The sequence below is a fragment of the Artibeus jamaicensis genome, unplaced genomic scaffold (genome assembly GCF_021234435.1).
Source record: "Artibeus jamaicensis isolate MK-2021 breed Jamaican fruit bat unplaced genomic scaffold, CSHL_Jam_final contig_781, whole genome shotgun sequence".
Lineage (NCBI taxonomy): Eukaryota > Metazoa > Chordata > Mammalia > Chiroptera > Phyllostomidae > Artibeus > Artibeus jamaicensis.
This window is the reverse complement of record NW_026521968.1, coordinates 387,623-410,472: the sequence shown is the minus strand read 5'-3', so window position 1 is coordinate 410,472 and position 22,850 is coordinate 387,623. Positions and strand designations below refer to the sequence as shown.

Sequence of the window (22,850 nt, the reverse complement as noted above, 5' to 3'; positions counted from 1 at the left end):
CCAACTCTCGTCTTTTCACAGCTCCAGGTTTTTTGTCTCACTTGTGGGTATTAAAAAAAAGGCAGAAGAAGGAAGGAAGAAGATATAACATTGGAAAGAAAAGAAGAAGGAATAGGGCTAGCCTGGTGCCTCTCCCCAGGGGCCTTGAGTGTGGTATCCAGGCCTTCCACAGAATGCACTCTCCCTGGGTTGCGGGCTTGGCCAGGCTGCCTCTGGTCCCATGGGTTCTGGGGCATACCCTTCCCAGTGCTATGGGAGTGCATAGGACTTCCTCTGCCACCTCAGGAGCACTGCCCACCTGGGTGGCAGGAGGACTGAGCAATTGCTGCAGAATTCCCCAAACAGTGTCTCTTTTTTCACTTTTTCTTTTTGAGAAATTTCTCCTACTCAAGCCTGATGCTCTGTACAGCAGCCTCTCTCACAGCCCAATTCTCCAGCCACACCAGGGACTATCGAGGTCAGGGCTTGTCATGGCACAACTCTCAACTCGCCCCAGCTGGCACCCACAGACTCTGTGGGTGCTCACAGCCCCTGTGTGTTTGCCACTTAGTCCTTATTCCCCTCTCTGCAACTTCAAACAACCAGGTTTCTCCCAATATTGCTCAACCCTTGTTTAGCTGGGGAGGGAGCAGTTGATCCAGCTCTCTCCCAGGAAGAAAAAAGCAGAAGAAGCAGTGCTACCACAGGTGGCAGACCCTGTGGGTGCTGGGCCTGGGGCTACAGCTGCCCTGGTCCCCGAGCTGGTCCCTGGGACCTTATTGTCCTGAAACACTCTCCTTACTGTCTGTTTTTTCAGTGTCCCCTACAATTTTTGGTCTCTTATTTTCATATATGCTGGAGTACTGTTGGCTGTTTGCTTTGTTCCTCCATAGATTGGCTAGGTTTTTCTCCTGTGTATAGGGGAAGTGGAATCTGCTCCCTCCTACCTCACCGCCATCTTCCTCTCTCTGTTAATTTATTTTTTTAATTTTCACCCAAAGGTTCATTTGGCTTCAAGGTCCAAGAAGTTAGCTTGGTCTGGGAGTCCCATTGTTATAGTATTCCAGTCAATTTTCCAAGAGAGGCCATTTTGTTAAGAATAACACTAATTCTAACAGTCAACAGAATTCATGAGAAAATATTTTATTCCACCCACAGTTTTAAAAAGCAGGCCTATTTCTTTTTTGTATTTATTTAGTTATTTAAAAAATTGACACTTATTTTGGTAAAAATAAACAATATGCCAATATTGCTACCTTGAGTAGGCTATAGGATACATTCCCTACCTGAACTGCTTGGCAATGGCTAAGGTGCCTGCCCTTCAGTTGATGAACCATCACTCCAATTGCAGACTCAGTTATTCTGAGGTAAAGCAGAGTCTGCTACTGACCTAGAAAGTATTTATCTCCAAAGCAGTAGTTTTAATTGGTTTTTTAAAATATAGTTTTATTGAGCTATTGTTCACATACAACAGAATTCATGTATTTTACTATACAGTGCAATGGTTTTGATTACATTCACAGTTGTGTAACCATCACAAGAAACAATTTTAAAACACTGTTACTCACCTAGGACAATATACCCCTCAGCTGGTACCTCAGTTTCCGATCCCCCAAGCCTCCTTCTCCTGGGCAACCACTAACCTACGTTCAGTCTCTATACACTCCCTGATCTGGACATTTCATATAAAAGGAGTTACACAATACATGGTCCTTTGCTCCCTTAGCATAATTTGTTCAAGGATCATTTGTGTAATAGAATGTAGCACTACTTTATTCCTTTTAATTGCTGAATAACATTCTATTGTAAAGAAATACCACATTTCATTTATCATTCATCAGTTGATGAGCAATGAATTATTTCTAAATGGCTGTTATAAATAATGCTGGTATGAACATTCATGTACACATTTTTGTGGCCATATACTCTCTTTTCTCTTGGGTATATACAAAGGAGTGAACTTACTGGGTCATATGGTAACTCTGTTTAATCATCTTCCAAAGCAGCTACATCATTTCACATTCCCACCAGCAATGTGTGAGGGTTCTAATTTCTCCACATTCTCACCAACACTTGTTATTATCTGCATTTTTTAGTATAGTTATCCTACTGGGTGTGAAGTGGTATTTTTAGTGTGGTTTTATTTAAATTTCCCTGATGATTATTGTTGCTGACCATTTCTTCTTATACTTATCAGCCATTTGTATACCCTCTTTGGAGAACTCTCTATTCAGATCCTTTGTCCACTTTTGAACTGGGTTACTTGTCCTTTTTTTTATTGTAAAAGTTCTTTATATTTTCTAGATACAAGCCCCTTATCAGATATACGATTAGCAAATATTTTCTTTTATTCTGTGATCATCTTTTCACTTTATTAATGACACTCTTGAATCATCAAAGTTTTTTATTTTGATGATGTCTAGTTTATTTTTTCTTATGTTTTTTGTGTTTTTAGTGTCAGATTTAAGAAACTATTGCCTATTCCAGTGTCACAAATATTTATGCCTATGTTTTCTTCTTAGAGTTTTACAGCTTTAGCTTTTATATTTAAGTCCTTCATCCATTTTGATTCAACTATTTTTTAATGTGATGTGAGGCAGGGGTCCCACTTCAGTCTTTTGCATGAAGATATCCAGTTGTCCAAATCCCATTTGTTGAAGAAAATATCCCTGTCCCATTTGAATAGTCTTGGCACCCTGGTTGAAGATTAATTGATCATAAATGTGAGAGTTTATTTCTGGATTCTCAAATGTTATTGCACTGATCTATACAGCTGTGCTTAAGCCAGTACTACTCTGCCTCACATATTATAGCTTTGTAGTAAGTTTTGAATTCAAGAAGTGCAAGTCCTTCAATGTTCTCCTTTTCCAATATTATTTTGACTATTCTGCATCCCTTGAAGTTCCATGCGCATTTTAGGATGTGCTTGTCAATTTCTGCAAAGAAGTCAGCTGGGATTTTGACAGGAATTGTACTGAATCTATGATCATTCTGGGAAGTAATGCCATCTTAACACTATTTAAGTCTTCCAATATATGAACATAACAATTTATTTATGTATTTATTAATTTCTATCAATAATACTTTATAGTTTTAAAGAAGTGATCCTTAACTCTGGCTGTTAATTAAAATTATCTGGGAAACATTTTAAAATACCAATGCTTCAGATTTGAATCAGAATCTCTGGAAAAGAGACCTAACCACTAGTATTTTAAGACTCTTCACCAAGTGTAGGTTTGAGAACTAGAATAATGGACATTAAAGTTGCCAAGTTTCAAAAAAAATCTTTTAGAAATACCATACTGTGTCTGTGGACAAACTGATGAAGTTGAGCTATTAGAAGTGGCTTATAGTGTACATCATAGAGAACATCTCAGGGTCAGTGACAACATGGTATTTGGGGATTTTATATTCACCAGCTATGAAGGAGGAAAGGATAATTTAGAACACTGGTTGGGAGAATAAAATGAAAAAGAGAGAGGTGGGAAACAAAGCAGAGGAACTATGTGCAGGAGCTGAAGCTGACTACAGAGGTGGATAAGGTGATGGTCAGCAAGATCTGCCCTGGTAACCAAACAGTCTTGGTACCATCGTAGGAAGGAGAAGGCAGGAGCATCAGGATAGAAGAAGGTTTGCTTTTAGGTTTCATGAATGTGAACCAAAAGGTGAGTTACCAACATACATATGTTTGACAAGTACTTAGGGATACAGAACTAATACTTAATAAAGGATATGACTGAGAGAAAAAAAAAAGAGAGGTCAGGAAGGGCCCCAGGCACGTAATGGCTAAAATCATAGGAATGGCAGAGATCTTGTAGAAGCAAGTCTAGGAAGTAAAGGTCAGAGAACTTAGAACTAAATCATATTTAATTGGTGGAGGGTGGAACTGAGTACAGTGAGAGAATCAGATAGTAGTGCAGATATAAGATTCTGGATGGCAATTTGGTTATACATCAAAAGCTTTCCAAATGCATGTACTCTTGACACATCAATTACATTTTTGAAGTGTATTCTAAGGAAATAATCAGAAATACATACACATTGATAATACTTTTGAACACTGCAATGTTATTAAATATTAAAAAAAATGAAAACAAAAAGAAGACAGGGAAACCACCTAAGTATTTGAAAAGAGAGGACTGATTGTTTTTTTTTAAATGATAGTGGACCACTGTGTAACCATTAAAATAATGTCTTAAAACATATATAATGGTATGGGGAAGTAACCCCCAATATAATATTTAGATGAATAAAGCACTATTGGGGCTTAGAGTGGGGTGAATAGATAGAGTAAGAGAATTCTTGCTTAGGGCAGTGAAAATACTCTGTATGATTCTGTAGTGGTGTATACATAACATTGTACATTTGTCCAGACTCACAGGATCTACAGCACCAACAGTGAATCCTAAGAATAAACTATGGACTTCTGGCCATTATGATGTGTCAGTGTAGGTTCACCCATTGTTACAAATGTACCATTCTGGTGGATAATAGAGGGTGCTATGCATGTGTAGCTACAGGGGGTGTATGTGCCTTCCTCTCAATTCTGCTGTGAACCTAAAACTGCTCTAAAAAAAGAAAGTTTTTTTAATTTTAATTATTGTTCAAGTACAGTTTTCTGTCTTTTACTCCCATCCCAGCCCACCCCCCAGCCCTTCCCACCTCCCTCCCATTTCCACCCCATCCTAGTTTTTGTCCATGTGTCCCTTATACTTGTTCCTGTAAACCCTTCCCTGTTTCCCCTGAAATTCCCTCCCCTCTCCCCCCTGGCCACTGTCAGACTGTTCTCTATTTCAGTGTCTTTGGTTACATTTAGCTTGTTCGTTTGTTTTGTTGTTTAGGTTTTTGTTAAAGGTGAGATCATATGGTATTTGTTGTCTTTTGCCACCTGGCTTATTATTTCACTTAGCAAAGAACACTGTCTTCCCACATGTATATACAGGAATAATCAGCATTGAGCATTTATCCAACAAAAAAGTCCTAATCCAATTCAGATACACTGCATAATTCTAATCTTGAGGACATGTCTGTATGTCTTTAAGTTGGGTGCTACCTATCTAAGTATGGTTAATAAAAAAGACTTAAATACTCCAAAGTTAATAGTGATTTCTGTGTAAGCGAAATTCAAATGATTTGGACCTTTCCTTATTCTTTTCTGTATTTTTCAAATTCTCTAAATGAACATCTATTGATTTTATCACCAAAAAAGTTAGCATTTCTAAATACTATAAAAACTCGATACTGTAACTTATTTGTAAGTGGCTTTCTGTAACATCGTTTCATTTCTGTACATTAAATGCCTATTTGCCACTAAGTTTCTTGTGGAAGTGTTGTCCCCATATTTACCGTCAGCAGTTCTCTTTCCACTTCGTCATGAACTAGGTCAATGCCCATCCTCTTCTCTCGATGAAATAGACATTCTCGAGCTACCTACAGACACACAAATTATGGAAATCACTAATGCAAACTGACTAAAGTCAATGACCAGAATTACCTGTTTCTAAAACAAGTCAACCAACTTTTCATGCCATTTTCTTGGAAATATAGACTGAAACCAACTGTGACAACTCTGTCAATCCCTGCTTGTAGTTAAAAGGTAAAGAGTTAGTTCTTTAAAGTATTATGAAAGCATTCCTAATTTGAAAAGCTGGAAAAATGCAGCAGATGGCATCTACTTAATCTCCACAAATTAGCATCTGAGAAAATTATTTGGCATTCATTTCTGCCACAAAAATACTTCAATAATCTGAAATATAGTCTTCAGAATATTATTTCTAAATATTTTCTACAGAGAAGGGTAAAGATAAAACTGATTATCTTTAAAGACATTAAAATATTTGTGTAGCCAAAATCAAAATGATGATTTTTGAAGTACCGATTATAAAAATAAATTGCTTTATCCATTAAAGAGAAAAAATACAGAAAAATAAAAGATGATTTAGCCATAGTCCTATTGCTGTTTTGTTTGTTTTAACAAAGCAGAGATTATATTGTCCTTATAATTTTACACACTCTTTAAGGTTAATATTAGATAATAGGCACTATTTATGAAATATTCTTTGAGACAAAGGGTACTAATGACTCCAGGGGAAAACAGCTGAGATTTCTGACAATAAATTAAGCATGAAAGAACATTATATAATTTTTAAAATCCCATTTCAAATACTATTTCATGATGGAATGATTGAATAATGCTAAATTTAAAAAATTGAAATATAATAGTATGCACTTTGTAATTCAGATATATCATTGAACAAAATCTTTAAGTAAATCTTTAATTTTTTATTTATATTTACTAGAAGGTGGTTAATGGGTTGGAAGGAACTCCAATTATATTAAAGTGTATTATTTATTCACTCTCCAGGAAGTTTCTGCATATCCATAGTCCTACCAGCAGTATATGAAAGTGTCCATTTTCTGCATTTTTGCCAGTCCTGCATGTTATCAATTTTTAATCTTGTTAATTTGATAGGCCAAAGATGGCTGCTTCATTGATTTTGCAGTTTTACTGAGTTTTAACATTTTTATATATGAGTCAATCATCTATTTTTTCTTTTTTGAGAGGTATCTATTTATGTGACTAACTTTAGTTTAAATCAGGACCTTCTGATACTATGTTGATAGTTAATGTTCAAACACTCAAGAACATCTGGACAAAAATTACAGAAAAATATTCAAATTAGTACCATCTCACTGAAAGCAGGCATCACTGAAAGGACTGTTTTTCCAGATAATTTATAGTAAGGGGGGCCTTCAGTGGGGTGGGATATAGAACAGGCAAAAAATTCTCAAAATGAGCAGAGCACAGAGAATGGGTGCAAAGGCTTCTAATCCTGAAAATCAATTTCTGATGAGTTAGTGAATTTAAAATGACATCATTAGTGTCTATCAACCACTCTTAAAATGCCTGGTGGTTATATTTGTGTGTGGTTGTTTTTAGTGAGGCAGAGGCATGAAAAGAAGTAACAGTGTGCAGGGGTCTCCAACAAACTCTTCAATCCACAGGACTCCTGCTCCTTGATCACTACAGATGTAATGATAAATTCCTATAGCAAATGCTTTTCACATGGGAAATAAGTCATACAAACATGAAGAAAATGGTATGAACTTTGCTCACACACACACACACACACACACACACACACAATGTCTTCTTTCCATGGTGGTGGGCAGAATGAGGTTGGAGGGTCCCTCACACACTCAGAGCTTGGTCAGAAGCCAGCAGTCAACCCACAATGTGGCCTCCATGATCACACTGGTGTCACCTCAGTCCCATTTCTCTGTCCCATCAAACCCATCCCACCTCCTAAGAAGGTCTCATTTGATCATTTCGATGGGCCCTGAAATGGAATCATAACATATGCCCAGGAGGCATTTCACAACACAGACTAAACAAATAATTGGTTTTGTGGGTTTTATTTTTCAACTATTGTTTATACTAATCCAGGGACAGCAATAACCAAGAAGCCTATTTAAGAGATTTTCAGCTTCCCATTTTTTAAATGTATTGTGTCCTAAGGTGTCTCTTTAATTAGTCTCCTTTGCATTCAGAATCTTTCTACTTAAATGGTTGTTCTGGACAATGTATAAAAATGATAATCATCTTACCATTCTTGCTACCAGGTACAGGTGAAATAAAACATAATTCAACCAGCAAATAAGCTCAGAAATTCAATCAGTGAATTATAACCATAAAATGCAGTCATTAACTTAAGGTCTTATATTTACCTGAAGAGGGGCTTCTGTCTCCATCAAAGCCCTCTCCAATTTCTTCTTAACATCAGTTAGTTCATTTGTCTCTCCAATCATTGCATCCAACTCATGAATGATTTCAGATTTCCAAAATCCTATGTCATTGACTCGTTCTCCCAAATTTTGAGTGGAGTCTGCCTGGGTTTTTCTTGTTTGTTGGTATTTATCTTGAATCAGGCGAGAGGTATCTACCCTTAGTCTTTCTGAATTATGTCGGGAAGTGTTTGATTCCTGGTAGTTAGTTAAATTGGACCTGTACCAATCATCAGGGGTATACCTTGTGAAGAGAGTTGTTCTGTTGGAAACAAAGGGGAGCATGGTGCTCTCGGACACCTTCTGAGAATTGGTGCAGTAGGGGCCCAAGCTCGGCAAGTTGGAGGCTGTTTTGTAGTATGTGCTTGGTCTCCAAGGAAGGCTCAAGCTGTGGGTCAAATTGTAGTGAGGGAAGTGGTCCCTATAGCTTGATGTCATGGTACTGATGGCTGGTAAAAAGTTGGTTGGTGTTGGTCTAGGGTGGGCATAAGTCGCTGTTAAAGTAGAACCCACAGACTCCATGATGCTCAAGCACTGCTTTTAAATCTCTCCTGTTTAAAAGGGAAAGAAGGTAAAAATAGTCACATAACAATCTTTAGTGAAAATTTAAAATCAAAGGTCACATGACTTACTACTAGTACCAGTGCTCCCTAACACATATATTCCAAATTTTTTTCATATCTGTGTCTCCTGATGTATTAAAAATCACATTTTTAGATTGGCTATTTGGAAATTTAAAATATTTTTAATTTACAAGAAGTAATAATATCTGACTACAAATTTAAATTAAGAACCTGAACTATGCATTTTAACATATAGGGGTTCAAATCTTGGCTCTGGTATTTACTAGCTATGTGACACTGTACAAATTACTTAATCTCTCTGTGCCTCAGTTTCCTTATCTCTGAATTGGGAATAATAGTACTTACTTCTTTGAATTGTTATGAGCAGTATTAGCATCAAGGAGTCGCTTGGCAACTCCCCCCTTAATCAAGTCTTCCTAAATAAACACACAATCTGAGTTAAAATGGTATGGTCGGTAGGCAAACAGTGCTCAAGGCAAGTACCTGGCTCTCCTGCCAGACAACTTGCCACCTGTAAGCACTTCCAATATAAACATTCTAGGGCAGCCTCAGAGGTATAAGGATTGAGTAAGACAAGTTTAAGTATGTGGAATGCTTAGCACAGTTCTGGACATATTGTAAATGCTCAATAGTTGTCAGCTTTTAATTACTAATACAGAGGAGTATATAAAGTAAAAGATAAATATCCATTTCCCTCCAAAAACTGAACTCTGAAGTAGGCACTGAACAATTCATTAATAGTTGTTTCTCTCCAGATGTTTCCTATTCATGACAACATACTTATTATTTTAAACCCTACATAAATATAACATGTCTACATATGCAGAGATTTTTAATACAAAAAATAAATTATCTTAACCATTATAAGTATTACTCTAAAACATGCATTTTAAAAATACATATGTTAGAACATACATATCCACTTCATCCTTTTTTCACCAGTTGAAAGTATTTTATTGTCTGAAAATCTGGGTCATAATTAGTCCAGAAAGGCAGGTTGCCATACACTGTGGCATACTTTTCAGCATCTAAACATCATTCTGTTAAGGAATTAATGTCTATATACCCACTTACTGAAAAAGAAAAACAAAATTATATACAATTCCATAGCCTATGCAGAATAAAAATCATTCAATTATTTAAATAGCTATGTATTGAAGCCTTTGGTATCCAAAGCACAAAATAATCTATTCATAAAATTGTGGTCCAACAAAACACCTTTGGACCACATGTGATAAAATGGCTGCCACTGCCAGTGGGGTGTCCCACATGGCCTGAGCTCCCTGATTTTTCTGTTCTTCCTTCCCTTCACCCACAAGCACCCATCCAGGCCATGCTTAGAATGTGATGGTGAACAAGAAGCCTTATTACCCACTCACCCTTCTTCACTTGAGTTTGAAACTTAAACACTGCCTTTTGAAAAGTCAAATTCAAAGTAATTTGAGACCTTAGAGTCTTCATAGTAAACCTTAGGCTACTCTTAGTTCCAACCCCTTCCCCAAGAAATAATCCAGTCAATTTTCTTTCAGCAAGAAGCTTCACATGGTGTTGGACCACTCTTACTTGGCTCTTCTTAATTGTTGACAGTAAAGGACCTAAAAGCTAATGTCTCATTTTGATCCTTCAACCAAGGATTTCTAAGTGTAGAATTACCACATGTTTACCCAACCCCCATTATGTTGAAATCTTGAGGAACCTCTGTTTCTCAAATACTGAACTGTGGTCACCTACTCCACAGGGTGACCCGTGTTGACACAAAGGTTCAGAACCCATAGGAGACATATGAATTGAGAAAATCAACATAGTTTACAAAAGTATCAGTGATATTTCTTTTAATTAGAGATGGGATACAATTCAGACTCCAGACTCTGAAGCATAAAGCTCAGTTGTTTAAAGGTCGCAGGTGTAGAGCTCCTTATGCAGGGCAGTAAGTTTCACACGAGAGAAAATGTTCCACAGCCACACGAAAGTTGTAGGTTCAGTCAGCCTTCTCATGTGTCATTCAGGAAGACTGAATAAAAGCCAACAGCATGGAAATGTCTTGTATTTTGGTCATTACTGATCAAAAATATTGAGAGTGTCATAGTTTTAAGAAATACTCAAAAACTCAAAAATAGACTCTGCCTCCAACCAGGATAGAGAAATAAAACCTAGGCCTGGCCTCCTCCATCCAAAAAACTAGACAAAATATATGAAGTTGTTTTCAGATATTGGACAAAAACCATCACAGGACTCTGATCCCTGGGAGAAAAGAAACAAATAAGGTGAGCTCTTGGATGGGAAAAACAGGTGAAAACTGAACAGAGCCTGTCAGCATTTGTGAGTTGAGGAGATCAGAGTTTGGGGCACTGAAATGGCTTGAAGTTGTAAAGCGGGATTCTGGAATAAAACAAACTATGCAGAAAAAGAGCTCCATAAATCTATACAGGGGTCTGCTTAAGTCTTTGTTGAATAGTAGGCTGCCCACACATCAAAGGACATTCCACAGACCTTGGCAAAGAATGATGGCAGGATTGTGAGTGGAACAATTTCTAGAACTCATAGAGAGTGGAGACATCCTAAACTTGTTCATTCTCCATTTTGAACTTGTACCAGTCAGAGTGGAGAGTCATTGGTAATCACTTGAAGCGGTCCATGGAGAGTCTGGAGAGACCATACATTAGAGATAGGGCTGAACTAGTTCTAGAATGCCAGTATTGAAAACTCACTTGAGCAAAGCTTAGAAAGAAACCTCAAGGAAATCAGATTACTCCACAAGTAATTAAACTGCCTAACAACATCAAGACACTCAAATATATAACATCATGATGCCCAGCATCTGATCAGGAACTTATAGACATGCCAAGAAGCGCACATTTCTCCATAATCGGGAGAAAAATCAGTTAATAGAAACAAGCCTGTGAATAGCAAAGATGTGATAGCAAACTAGGTACAAGTATTTGAAGGAAAACAAGAATAGTCTTGTTTTTGAAAACTACAAAAAGAGCCAAATGGAATTTACCGATAAAATATGTGACATATACTTGCATAATTTCACTAGATGGGATTAACAGTATATTAGAAGTGGGAGAAGTAAAGAACAGGGAGCTCTAATCTAACCAAGCCAAGACAGACTTCTTTTAACTAAGAAAATAAAATAAAAAGAGCCTCAGTAATCTATGGTACAATATCAAATGGTTTAACATCATGTCCTTGAAGTGTCATAAAAAGAAGGGAGGAAAACAAAACTTTTTGAAGTGACTGCATATTTTCAAAATTTTATTAAAACTACAAATCCCTAGGTCTAAGAAGCTCCACACATTTCAAGAGTATAAATATACACCCATATATACATACACACACATACACACTTACTACCTCCACTACCATCACCTCAGAACTCATAATCAAATTGCTAAAAATCCACAATAAAGATAAAAACTTTAACTCAGAGTTAAGAGACACAATAGCTACAAAGGAACAAAGATAAGAATTAGTGCTGAATTCTTGTAAGAAACTACAAAAGCCAGAAGATAGTCAAACAATATCTTTAAATGATGAAAGGAAGTGTAAGCCTAGATGAAGGTGAAATAATTTTTTTCACAAAAACAAAAGCCAAGAGAATTCACCAGCAGGTGAACTGCTCTAAAAGAATTGTTAAAGGAAATTCTTCAGGCAAAAATGAAAATTATACCAGATGGAAACTTGGATCTAAACAAAGAAATGAAGTGTCAGAAATGGTAAGTATGTGTTTCAATAAAATTTTTTTTAACTTTTAAATTTCTTTAAAAGATGGTTGTTTAAAGTGAAAATAATTAAAAATTTATTGTGGAGTTTATTTTTAAAATAGAAATAATGATATGGTAATAATAGCATGAATGGTAGTAGGGCCAAAGTGGAATGTATTATTATGAGAGTCTTATTTTATATAACTAAAATAAAATAATGTAATTTTATATATACTGCAATAAGTTAAAAATGCATATCATAAACTTTAGAGCATTAGTTCTTAATATGTGATGCAGTAATTCACGGGCTTGTCTCAAATCTCCTGAGGTGAAAATACTGAGATATAATTTGCCATTTTCACTCTCATTCTCTCACAGATTTACAATAGAATTTTCCAAAAGTGACATAATATATCACAACAGACTGGGTACAGAATCCAGCTACTAAGATAAAAATCAAAGGGCTTTGCCAAAAACAATGTCACTCTTCTCACTATTTTTTTTTGTTTCAGAAAACAGAGTTTTAAGTAAAAATGTTATTTATATTACTATACAATGGGTTTTATGGTTCTTTTTTAAATTAATATTTTAATTTTAGTATAATAAACATCAAGAGATGTAATTTATTTAAATGAAAGATCTTCTAAGCCTTTTGAGTATAAAGGAGTTCTAAGACAAAAAAGTCTTAGACTTTGAGCAAACTCATATAAATAAATAAATAAAACAGAATTTAAGCTAATAAGCTAATAGTGGAGAGGGAGAAATGGAAGACTTACAAAAGACATATGATTAATCCAATAGAAGAGACAAAAATAAGACAGAGAAAACAAACAGCAAGATGATAGACACAAACACAATCATACTGATAATGACATTTACAATAAATGGCTTAACAATCAAATTAAAAGGTACAGTTTGTTAAACTTAATTTCAAAAAGCAATATTGAGCTATATGGTGTACAGAGAGAAATAAAATTTTAAGTAGAAAACACAGACAAGTTAAAAACAAAAGTATAAGAAAACATATGCTATGTGAATAAAAAGAATACTGAAGTGGCTATATTACTATCAAATGAAACAAATTTTAGAACAAAAAATATTATCAGAGAAAGAGAGGAACAGGATAAAGGGATTAAGCAAGGAGATAAAAGAAAATGATCTTAAATGTCTATGTAACCATTAACAGAATTTTAAACACAAAAAGTGAAACTAGCAGAAGTAAAATAAAAAAGAGAAAAGTCCAAAGTTACAGGAGGATGTTTCAACACCCATCTGTCAGTAATCAATAGAACAAATGGAAAAATAGTTAATACATAGGATATTTGAACACTACAATTAACTGAACCTAATAATATCCCACCCACAACATCAGATTACACAATATTTCTAACTGCACACACACAAAAAAACCACTCACCAAGGTAGACTGTATTCTGAAACATAAAACAAGTCTAAATAGACTTAAAATTCTAAAATCATGCAGACTATATTTTCTGAATATATCAGAATTAAATTACAAATCAGTAATTAAAAGATATTTGGAAAATCCTCAAATAGCAGGAAATTAAACAGCACACTTCTGGGCCAATGAAGGAATCACATGGGAAATTGGAAAATATTTTGAATTTAATTGAGAATGAAAAAACACAGTATTTCAAAATTGTGGAATGCAGCTAAAATGGTGTTGAGAGGCAAGTTTATACCTTTAAATGCTTCTTCTATTAGAAAATAAGAATCAGCTAAAATCAATAATCTACTCTTTCATCTTACTGGCTAGAAAACAAAGAAAGCAAAATAAATCTAAAATAGAAGAAAATAAATAATAAAGAGAGAAAAATCAATTAAAAGTAGAAAATGGGCAAATAAGGGAAAAAAGCAATGAAATCCTAATAGTAAACTTGATAAACTTCTTGCTAGGTTGGTCAAGAAATATCAGGAATAAAAAGGAAACTATTACCACAGACCCAGAAAACATTAGAAAGTTAATGAAGTAATATTACCAACAATGTTATGCCAAGAAATTTGACAACATAGATGAAACAAACGCATTTCTTTCAAGGGGCAAATAACCAACACTGTCTAAAGAAGAGACAGATAACCTGAAAAGCTTCATAGTAGTTAAATAATTGAATCTACAGGGGTTCTTTGATGAACTCTACCAAACTTTTAAGGAAGAAATAACACCTCAGTTTGGTGCTTCGCCTTTTCCAATGTTTAAATTATTCTGTAAATTCTAACTCAGTCAGTTACAAAGAGACTACTTGTGGCACATAATAAGATTATTAACTGTTATTATAAATATCTCAAGTATTTATAATTCAAGTATCTCTAAATATTTGCAAGTAAACTAAACAAAAATTTTTTTGAAAAATAAATGAAAACAGCTGTGGAAAAGTCCATCCCCTAAATTATGCCATTGTTTTTCATTATTATTATACTTTTAGTCATGACCAAAAAGCATTGTAAGAAATGAGACACGTGCTGCTAAGTCAAATATAGTGTTTATGTTCATTTAACGTGGGGTCAATAGTCATTTACATACTGGAAAAATGCTATAGTAGTCTCATAAGTATTAACATGATAAAAAGATCATCAATCACAAAGAGATTTTAAGTACTAGAAAACTTCACTTACAATCCAATAGGTACCTTCAAGTTAAATAAACATTTTATTAGAAAATTTAGGATCATGAACATTTTAGGTATAAAAATCTATACATCATTTTCTGCAGAAGACATGGCAAGTGGAGAGGGTTTCCACAACTTGTTCCACTACTTGCCTTACATAAGTGACAAGCATAGGCTTGAAATGATCACATACAACCCCTATTCCTTTGATCATATTTATTTAATACTCACAGCTTCAAACTGGAACAGAAATAAAACATTGCCCCAATATATTAATAAATACCAGAATTAGAAGGAATTTTATCCAACTTCAATGTTTAAGTAATTTATCTTTATGCATATACCTTATATTAAATAAGGATGCAGGGAAAAGTTGAATAATCTCTTTTTTTCCAAAGTAAGAAAGTTTGATAACTCTCTTCATTAATGGCAGAAGTATAAATTACTACCCATTAGGGAGCTATGTGGCAGTATCTAGCAAAGGTGAAATAGCACATTCCCTGTGATTCAGTATTTCAACATTGTGATATCTACCTACCTAGAGAAATTTCAGTATGGATACAGTCGGAACTGACAAGAATATGTTTCTAACATGTTTTAAAAGGAAACAGGCTGAAAAAGTCCATCGATAGGAGTCTGTATGCATAATTCATGAAAAATTCATACAAAAATTTTCAGTTAAAATGAATGACCTAGAGCATGTATAGCACACCACTATACAAAATTTAAAAATAACACTATATATTGGGTTTTGAATAAATTCATAAGGAGCAATAGTATAAAATATGCAGAGTAAACAGTAAGTAAACACTAAGTTCAGGTGGGAAGGAGTGGGGCAGGATTTCCAAGGATACGTAGGGGGCCTCTTCTGTGAGTGTAACGGTTTTGAGGTTGTTGTTTTAAATGAGGCACATGTACATGGATCTTGAACACTCTGCTGTGTAAAATATTTCACTTTAAGTCAGGAAAAAAGTAGAATTTTTTATCAGACACTCCAAAAACACTGTGCTTATTAATAAAACTATTAGCTTGCTTTTTTCACAATGACTAAAAAAGTAATGTTACCCTTTTAGAAAATGTTTATCTAGAACACCATAAGCATCTAGGGAAAAGAAAAAAAAAATTAAAAGGCCTGGTGGTGGGAAGGCGGCGGCGGGGGTTAGGGCGCGGGAGGTGCTGGTCTAAATTGTCAAAATAAAAGTGAGAGCTTCCCAGCCAGAGGTCAACAGAAATGGCCAGGGGCAGTGAGAATGCCTGCCTCAACGTGAATCTCAGGAACGAGGTCTGAACCTGCCTTCCCCTTGGCTGCACTTGGAAGGCCTGACTATTGAAACAGGAAGAACAAGGAACAGTGTTTGGAAACACAAACACCACAGTGGAAAAGCACAGCACTGCTAATAGATGTAAGAAATTTTACGTGTTTGCAGAAAATTCAGAGTTCGGATGCCCCTTTTCCTGGTATCGCATTTAGGGAGAACTTTTTAATCCTTCAAAAGCCTCAGAAACGTAAATTCCAAAGGCATGGGATGAAGGCCTCGACAGGCTTGTCTATGGGCTTTCATGGTTTTTATATGGGGTGGGGGGTGGGAATAGAGAAGTGAAGGTGGGGGTAGGGATTCCAGGGTTTCCACCACCTCCCCCGAATTCTGAGGTCAGACGTCGGAGCCTTGATGGGAAGGGGCCTCTGTAGGATCTTCCCAGCGAGGAGCCAGGGAGACCACTCACCTGTTGAGGGAGCGGGGCAGAGTGCGAGGAAGGGGCGGTGAGAGAAGAAGGTCTCGGACCCACCACCTACCGCCCGCCACAGGCTTGACCCGACTGGCCCAGCCCAGGCACCGCCTCGCTGTGATGTCAAAGCCCGGGGACCAGTCAATGGCCGCCCCTGTCGGTTCGCCGGGCGCCGATTGGCGGGTGGGTGAAAGGGCTGGCGACGGAAGCGGGAGCATCAGGTAACCAGGGACGCTGCCGTGCTTAGTAACCACCTCTCCCGGGAACACCGCTGAATCTAGGAGGTTACAGGGGTGAAGGACCACCCTATGGAGAGGCCGCGAAGATTCCTTCTCAAACTTCTCTCTGGCACTTAATTCGGAGCTTTTCTAGCTGCGCAAAGCTTGGTGACCCACTCCAAGTTGCAGGATGCTAACAAGACCCACATTTACTCTTGTCTTTTGTCTGGCAGATTTCCGTGATGAGATTATCTGGTGATCTTTCCCTCCTTCCTCACCCTAAAGGAAAGATTTGGACGTTTCCTCTCTCTTTAGCAAATATTTCTGTGAATACTATCTCTTACTATTTCGACCTGGTGCTGGGCCACAGGTCTTACATCATCCGTTCAACCTCTTCACAAACGCGTACTAGTTTACATGTTACCTGAGGAAACTCGAGCTTGGAGAAGCCCATTGACTTAGGCAAGCTAACCCAAACACTAAGTGGCGGAGCTAGTACTAACACTCAGATTTGTCAAACATCCACACTGGCTTCCAGGCAGCGGTCTAAATGAGTGAAGAGCAGAACTCCAGAGTTACTATCAATGCTAAAGAAAATAAAGCCCCCAGTTAATCACTCTTGGTGTGACTGGGAACTCCTGTGTGATAGTCCATGGAAGGATGATGCTGGGGTCTCGCTTCCAGGATGAGGCTGTCTGGCCATTCCCTAACGGGCCCTAGTGAGGTAACTAAAGGTTGAGAGCTTCATTCAGCTGTGCCAACGCAGAAACTCAGCTCTGTGTGTTTCCAGGTTTATTGGAGACTAATTCGGGCTAACTGAACTCCGGGAAAGCTGAAACAGGAGCTGCCAGGCCACTGCGGAGGGTTCACACGAAGCAACAAGGCACCTCTGACAAGGGAGAGAAACCCAGACCCTTTTCCACAAGTAGGAGAAATCATCAGAAGCTTGGCCACAGCACTGTACAGGACAGGCCTCAGGTTTTTCTCCCACACCCAGCACCACAGCACTGCCAGCCTTGTCTTTTTGTTTTCCTGTGTTCCTTACCAGCAACTCTTTCTATTTCTGACCAAAAATCATTTTACCCGGACTTACCTTTTTTTTTAAATGACTTTTTCTCATACATGGACTGTTATCTTTTGTATTAATCTTTAGAATTCTAGATGGACCTTGCTGGTGCCTGTAGGTCATGGACACAGTAAGTGCTACCAGCCAAAAGCTGGCCACAGTTCTAACAGAGAGTGAATTTCCTGCAAACTCCTTGAAGATGACCCACAATTGTTGTGCTTTTGCACACTGTGAAACACCCAATATCAAATTCATTCAATTTGTGATTTAAAAATAAACGGGTGAAATTACAGCAGAATTTAGTCTTTTCAATGATACATCGAGTCAGTGAAATTTTTTAATGTCCTGATTAAGATTTTAAGTTGAATTGATCAACTCTGGTTTCCACAGAAAGAATCGAATGATTTTTAAACATAATCTAGGTACCCTCTCCAAAAAGATATCCCGTGGTTATCAAGTCTTTGTCTGAATTAAGAAATTGTCTCACCCTTCAGCTTTCTTTTATAAGGGAAACCTGCTACAATGCATGTTTTCCTCTGTTTATAAAAGACTAAGGCAAACCTCCATGCATTTGTCTATTCAACCTCGCACTTTTCTCAGCAGCTCCATTAGTTCTGGAATATTTCTGTTAATCTCTGTATCCACAGTATGTGGCCTAGTAACCTGCCACAAAAGAGGTGCTCAATCAACATTTGTTAAAAGAAAGAATGAATGTGTGATGATTAGTGACAAGAGATCATCAAGAGTATGGAAGTGAAGAAGAAATAAAGCAGATTTTGCTTGTTCTATAATGTTGCCTAAGGAACTACTGCTTGAGGCTACCTTTACTCTCTTTCTCATCTGCCTATTTTCATCCCCTCTACCCTACATTCCCAAACCTCCACTCCAGTCTCCGCAGGACTTCCCATCACTCTTCATCAAGGGTGCTATCAGCCCTTCCCAGCTTCACTTCCTCATAGAAGCCAAGTTTGGCCCTATCCATCTTTGCCCCTTGACTCCCACCCTGCCCCTCCTGTTTCTATTCTCATGGCTGACTCATGCCCACAGACTTCTTCCTCCATGCCACCTCCCAGACTACAGGTTGTGCTACCAGTTTAGCATATGCTGTGCAAATCAGTGACATTAGGCGTAAGGCTTAATGTAACCAGCTTTGTACATCTCCCTAACTGGCAAAGGACTTCTCTCCTAAAACTTCCATTTTATCCCTAGATGCAGAAGACTCCTGGTGAGAGAAAATGTAGCCTCCGATTTTATGAAGCCTAGTCATCACCCATGGCTGTGTTTTTCACTCCATACCTCACTACCCGACAGCTCTTCTCTGACTCAGGTCCTCATCCTTAGAAAAAGATTTTCTCATTAATGCTCACTCACCCCGGTGTATCCTTCAACCTAGACACCTGAAATATATCCTTCACTCTCCAGCATCTTCTCTTCCTCCCAAGGAGACTCCCTTCTACCTTCCAACATATCTTAACCATCACTGTTACTGAATGAAGCCACCAGGCTTTCCTACTTCTTCAAGTAACAGACCTACAGTTCCCTTCCTTTCCCTGTCAAATCCCTCTGTAAGTGATCTATGCCAATGGCTTCTACATGAATTTTTCTCTAACCTCATGACTATACCTGTACCCAAGGGCCAAGGAGTCAAGTTACATGTCTAATCATTGGTTCCCCTGTCTGTATCACTGACCCAGTGCTCCAGCCTGATGTGACACATTCTGCACAGAACAGGCTGTCACCACCATCCTCTACTATGACCATCCCAGATTATAAGCTCCTTGGACTGGAGGCACATCTAATCTATCCACATGATGCCTCATAATGTTTAGCATGATCTCCTTATAGGAAGCAGGGAGACCGATGTTGAAAGCAAAACACTGAAGCCCTGTTGTCCCTCTGCTTCCCTGTTCCCAGCTGTGAAAAAAATAACAGGATAGAAACCTTTCATTCATGCATTTGTGCATTGTCAGTGCCTGCTACAATGTTCCAGGCACTGGGGAGAAGGAAACAAGTAACACACTGTTCTTGCCCTAAAGGGGTTACCAATCTAGGAAAGGTAGAAAAGTGGGTATACTCATGAGTGAGGTGAGCTACTGTGGGTACACGGTGAACATCGTTCAGGGCACAGTAACCACACCATGGAGCCAACTCTGCTTTGCTATAAGGAAACTGGAAATTTATGTGGAAGGACATTCCAGGTGGCTGCAGAAGCAAAAGCCCAAAGACAGGGCAGCTGGGAGGACAGACTGGCCCCCTTTGTCTGACCTAGCCATGCCCATCTTTGCCTCCCTTGGCAATGTGGTCCATGCCATTCTCCACACTTCCTATGCTCTTTCCCCTCCTTTCCACCTGCTCCAAGATGGCCCCCTCATCTTTCCAGAAGCTCTCTGACTACCCAATTCTCTCCTGCCTTATTTTCATCTATCAGTTGAAATAACTCATCATTCATTCTATCATCTATCATTCTATACTGAATGGCTTAAGTTTGACTTTAGGTTCTCGGGTGCAGTCTTGGCTTTCTAGCTTCATGGTACATTCCCTGATAGCAGAGAACATGTTTCAGTCTTCTCAGGAATGTTCTACTGCAACAACCACAGTGTGGAGCCTGCCCTCCTGCCAGAGTTCCCCTTTCCATGAATAAAACCAACAGAGCTCAAATAGAAACTTTGGAGTTCTCATTAATGCTCCTTTTCCCTCATTCATACTTCCAACCCATCACCAACTGTATCTCCAAAAAGATAATGTAGATATGTCTGTTTCTCTCACTCCACAATGTCATTATCCTAGTTGAAGTCATCACACCTCTTGCCTGAATTATAGGGATAACCCCCTGGCTGGGGTTCTAGTTTCTAATCTTGTTCCACTATAGCAGCCAAAGCGATCTTTTTGAAATATAAGATGATATCACAGCTTTGTATTGCATTTATCATAAAACACTCACTCCTGAATATGGCCAGTGTCCTGAATGACTGCCTCCTTCCTACTGTCCCACACCCAGTGAGTACCAACCCATACCCCCCGGCCTCAGACCATACCCCTCTCTTCCTCACTCACTGTGTGCAAGCCACACCGACCTTTCTTTTGGTTTTTCAATGCTCCATGCTGTTTTCCATCTCAGGGTCTTTGCATATGCTTTCCCCTCCACCTGGACCACCTTTCCTTTCAAATGTCTCTGCCTAAGAAGCAGTCACCCAGACTCAGTTAGGTCACCCTGCTGTACTCCCCCAGCTCCTTTCCTTTGTGATATTTATCACATTTTCTAGTCATTTATTTATTTGTATGATTTTTTCATTAATATCTGAGTTCCCTTTAGAATATACTTGGCAGGAAGGAAGGAACCAGGTCTCTCTTCCTCACCATTGAATACTCAGCAGTTTGTCTGGTAGCTGGCACTGAAAAGAATGTATCCATGCTTCTAACAACTTCAATGGGGGAAAACATCTCCCTCACAACCAAGCTCTCAGTTTTGCTGAAGGATGGAAAGTCAAACTTTTCCCAGTTCCAAACTGTGATGTGAATGGTGAGAAACCCACAGCACTTAACTGTCTGCTCCAATGATCACAGAACCCAGTTCTGACAGTAGCTCCAGATACCCTTATTCTTGCCCTGGCTACATGTGTGGTCTTCTACCATGTGCTGCAGCAAACATAAAGTGGGAGCAATGGCTTCAGTGGCAGAACAAGAAGATCTAGCAAACTGCTGCAAAAGAGAGAGGCTATCAGCATATACTCAAAAGCAAACAGTTGAGAGATATCCTGACTACACTATTATCCTGCTTATAAACATTTGCTGGTTCCTCAGAGTTTATAAACAAAGTCTAAAACCCTTAGGTTGGCATCCAAGGCCCTCTGTTTCCCAGCCTGGCTCTCAACACGCCCCCCACTCTATGATCTCAAACGTAGGGAATATACAACCTCTGTCCCAGCCTTCTGGCCTCTGAGTGGGCCCCAAGAACATCCTGTGATTCTTCTGCATCCATGATCTGCTTGGCCCTTCACTCCACCCAAAGTTCTCCTCCCCCATCTTTGTCCATATAAATGCTGCACATTCTTTCATGTCAAGGACAAATACTGCCTCCAAAACACTATTTATTTTGATCATCAAAATTCATTTCTCCTTCCCTGTGTTCATCTGTATTGCATGATCTGTTTGATGCTATATTTATTCACTAATGTTTTAACATTACTCCATGGACTGAAACTCTTTGTATGTGCACACACATGCCTCCCCCTATTGCATAGCAATAATACAAGTCATAGTTAATATATAATGAACCCTCACTGTGTGCTATATATGATATATTATCCTAGGATACATACATCACCTAATTTATTGCTCCTGATAGCAGTATGGGACAGATTATTATTATTTCTAGATGAGGTGAAATAGGTTTGGAGAGAAGGGAGGTTGCTTGCCCAAGGCCACACAGACAGCAAGGGGAAAAGCTGAGTTTAGAAGCCAGGTCTGTCTGGTTGTAATCCATGCTTTTCACCTCTACATCATAAACAAATAAAAGTGAAATAAGTCATAAGTCAGAAACACACTACCACGAAGAAGTCTCTGAGAGTACCTACGCCTTGCCAGGCACCACCCTTACACCCTGAACTCTAACTCATCACCACTCTGGCGACAAAGGCACTTCTGCCCCATTACACATCAGTGTGTGCTGACAGTCTGTTGAGTTATTTTCTCTGAGTCTGATGACAGCAAATTGAGCTGGCATTGAGGGAGAGGTCCCATGTTGGGAGCTTCACAGTCAACTTTCATAGGAATAATACCTTTAGTAAGGCAATCTAAGTAATTTAGACATCCTCTAGAAGGGAGGGTGTGTGGCCCACAGAGCAGGGTGCAATGGCTGGTCCAAGCAAGCTTAACACAACCTCCTCAAGGTCCTAGGGTTGGCATCCTTAAAGAAAATGTTTTCAGCACAGAGTCCAATAGCACCACAAGAATAAGGGCTTAGGTGGCCCACAGTGGCTCACAGCTACTTTATGAAATTCTTTCAGGGTCTGCCAGATGATATAAGGACGAATGGCAGTTCAGAAGATGGGGAGTGGGGAGCTTGTCAAATGAGTGTGGGTGGGAAAGAAAGCATGTAGCCTGGCTGCAGCTGGCTTCCCCCATGGGCAGCAGAGCAGCCCTTGGAGGCTGACAGA

General features: G+C 38.4%; 1 protein-coding gene across 1 annotated transcript in view; it reads right to left on the bottom strand.

The window, feature by feature from the left end:
• TEKT3 (tektin 3) overlaps positions 1 to 16,496 on the bottom strand; it is a 48,114-nt gene extending 31,618 nt beyond the window's left edge. The window contains exons 1-3 of the mRNA XM_037154694.2: positions 16,408 to 16,496; positions 7,708 to 8,315; positions 5,326 to 5,409 (exon numbers count right to left, since the gene is read on the bottom strand). Of these exons, the coding sequence (XP_037010589.1) occupies positions 5,326 to 5,409; positions 7,708 to 8,286 (663 nt within the window). The 5' untranslated portion in view covers positions 8,287 to 8,315; positions 16,408 to 16,496. The remainder of the gene's footprint in view (positions 1 to 5,325; positions 5,410 to 7,707; positions 8,316 to 16,407) is intronic.
• Positions 16,497 to 22,850: the final 6,354 nt, after the last annotated feature.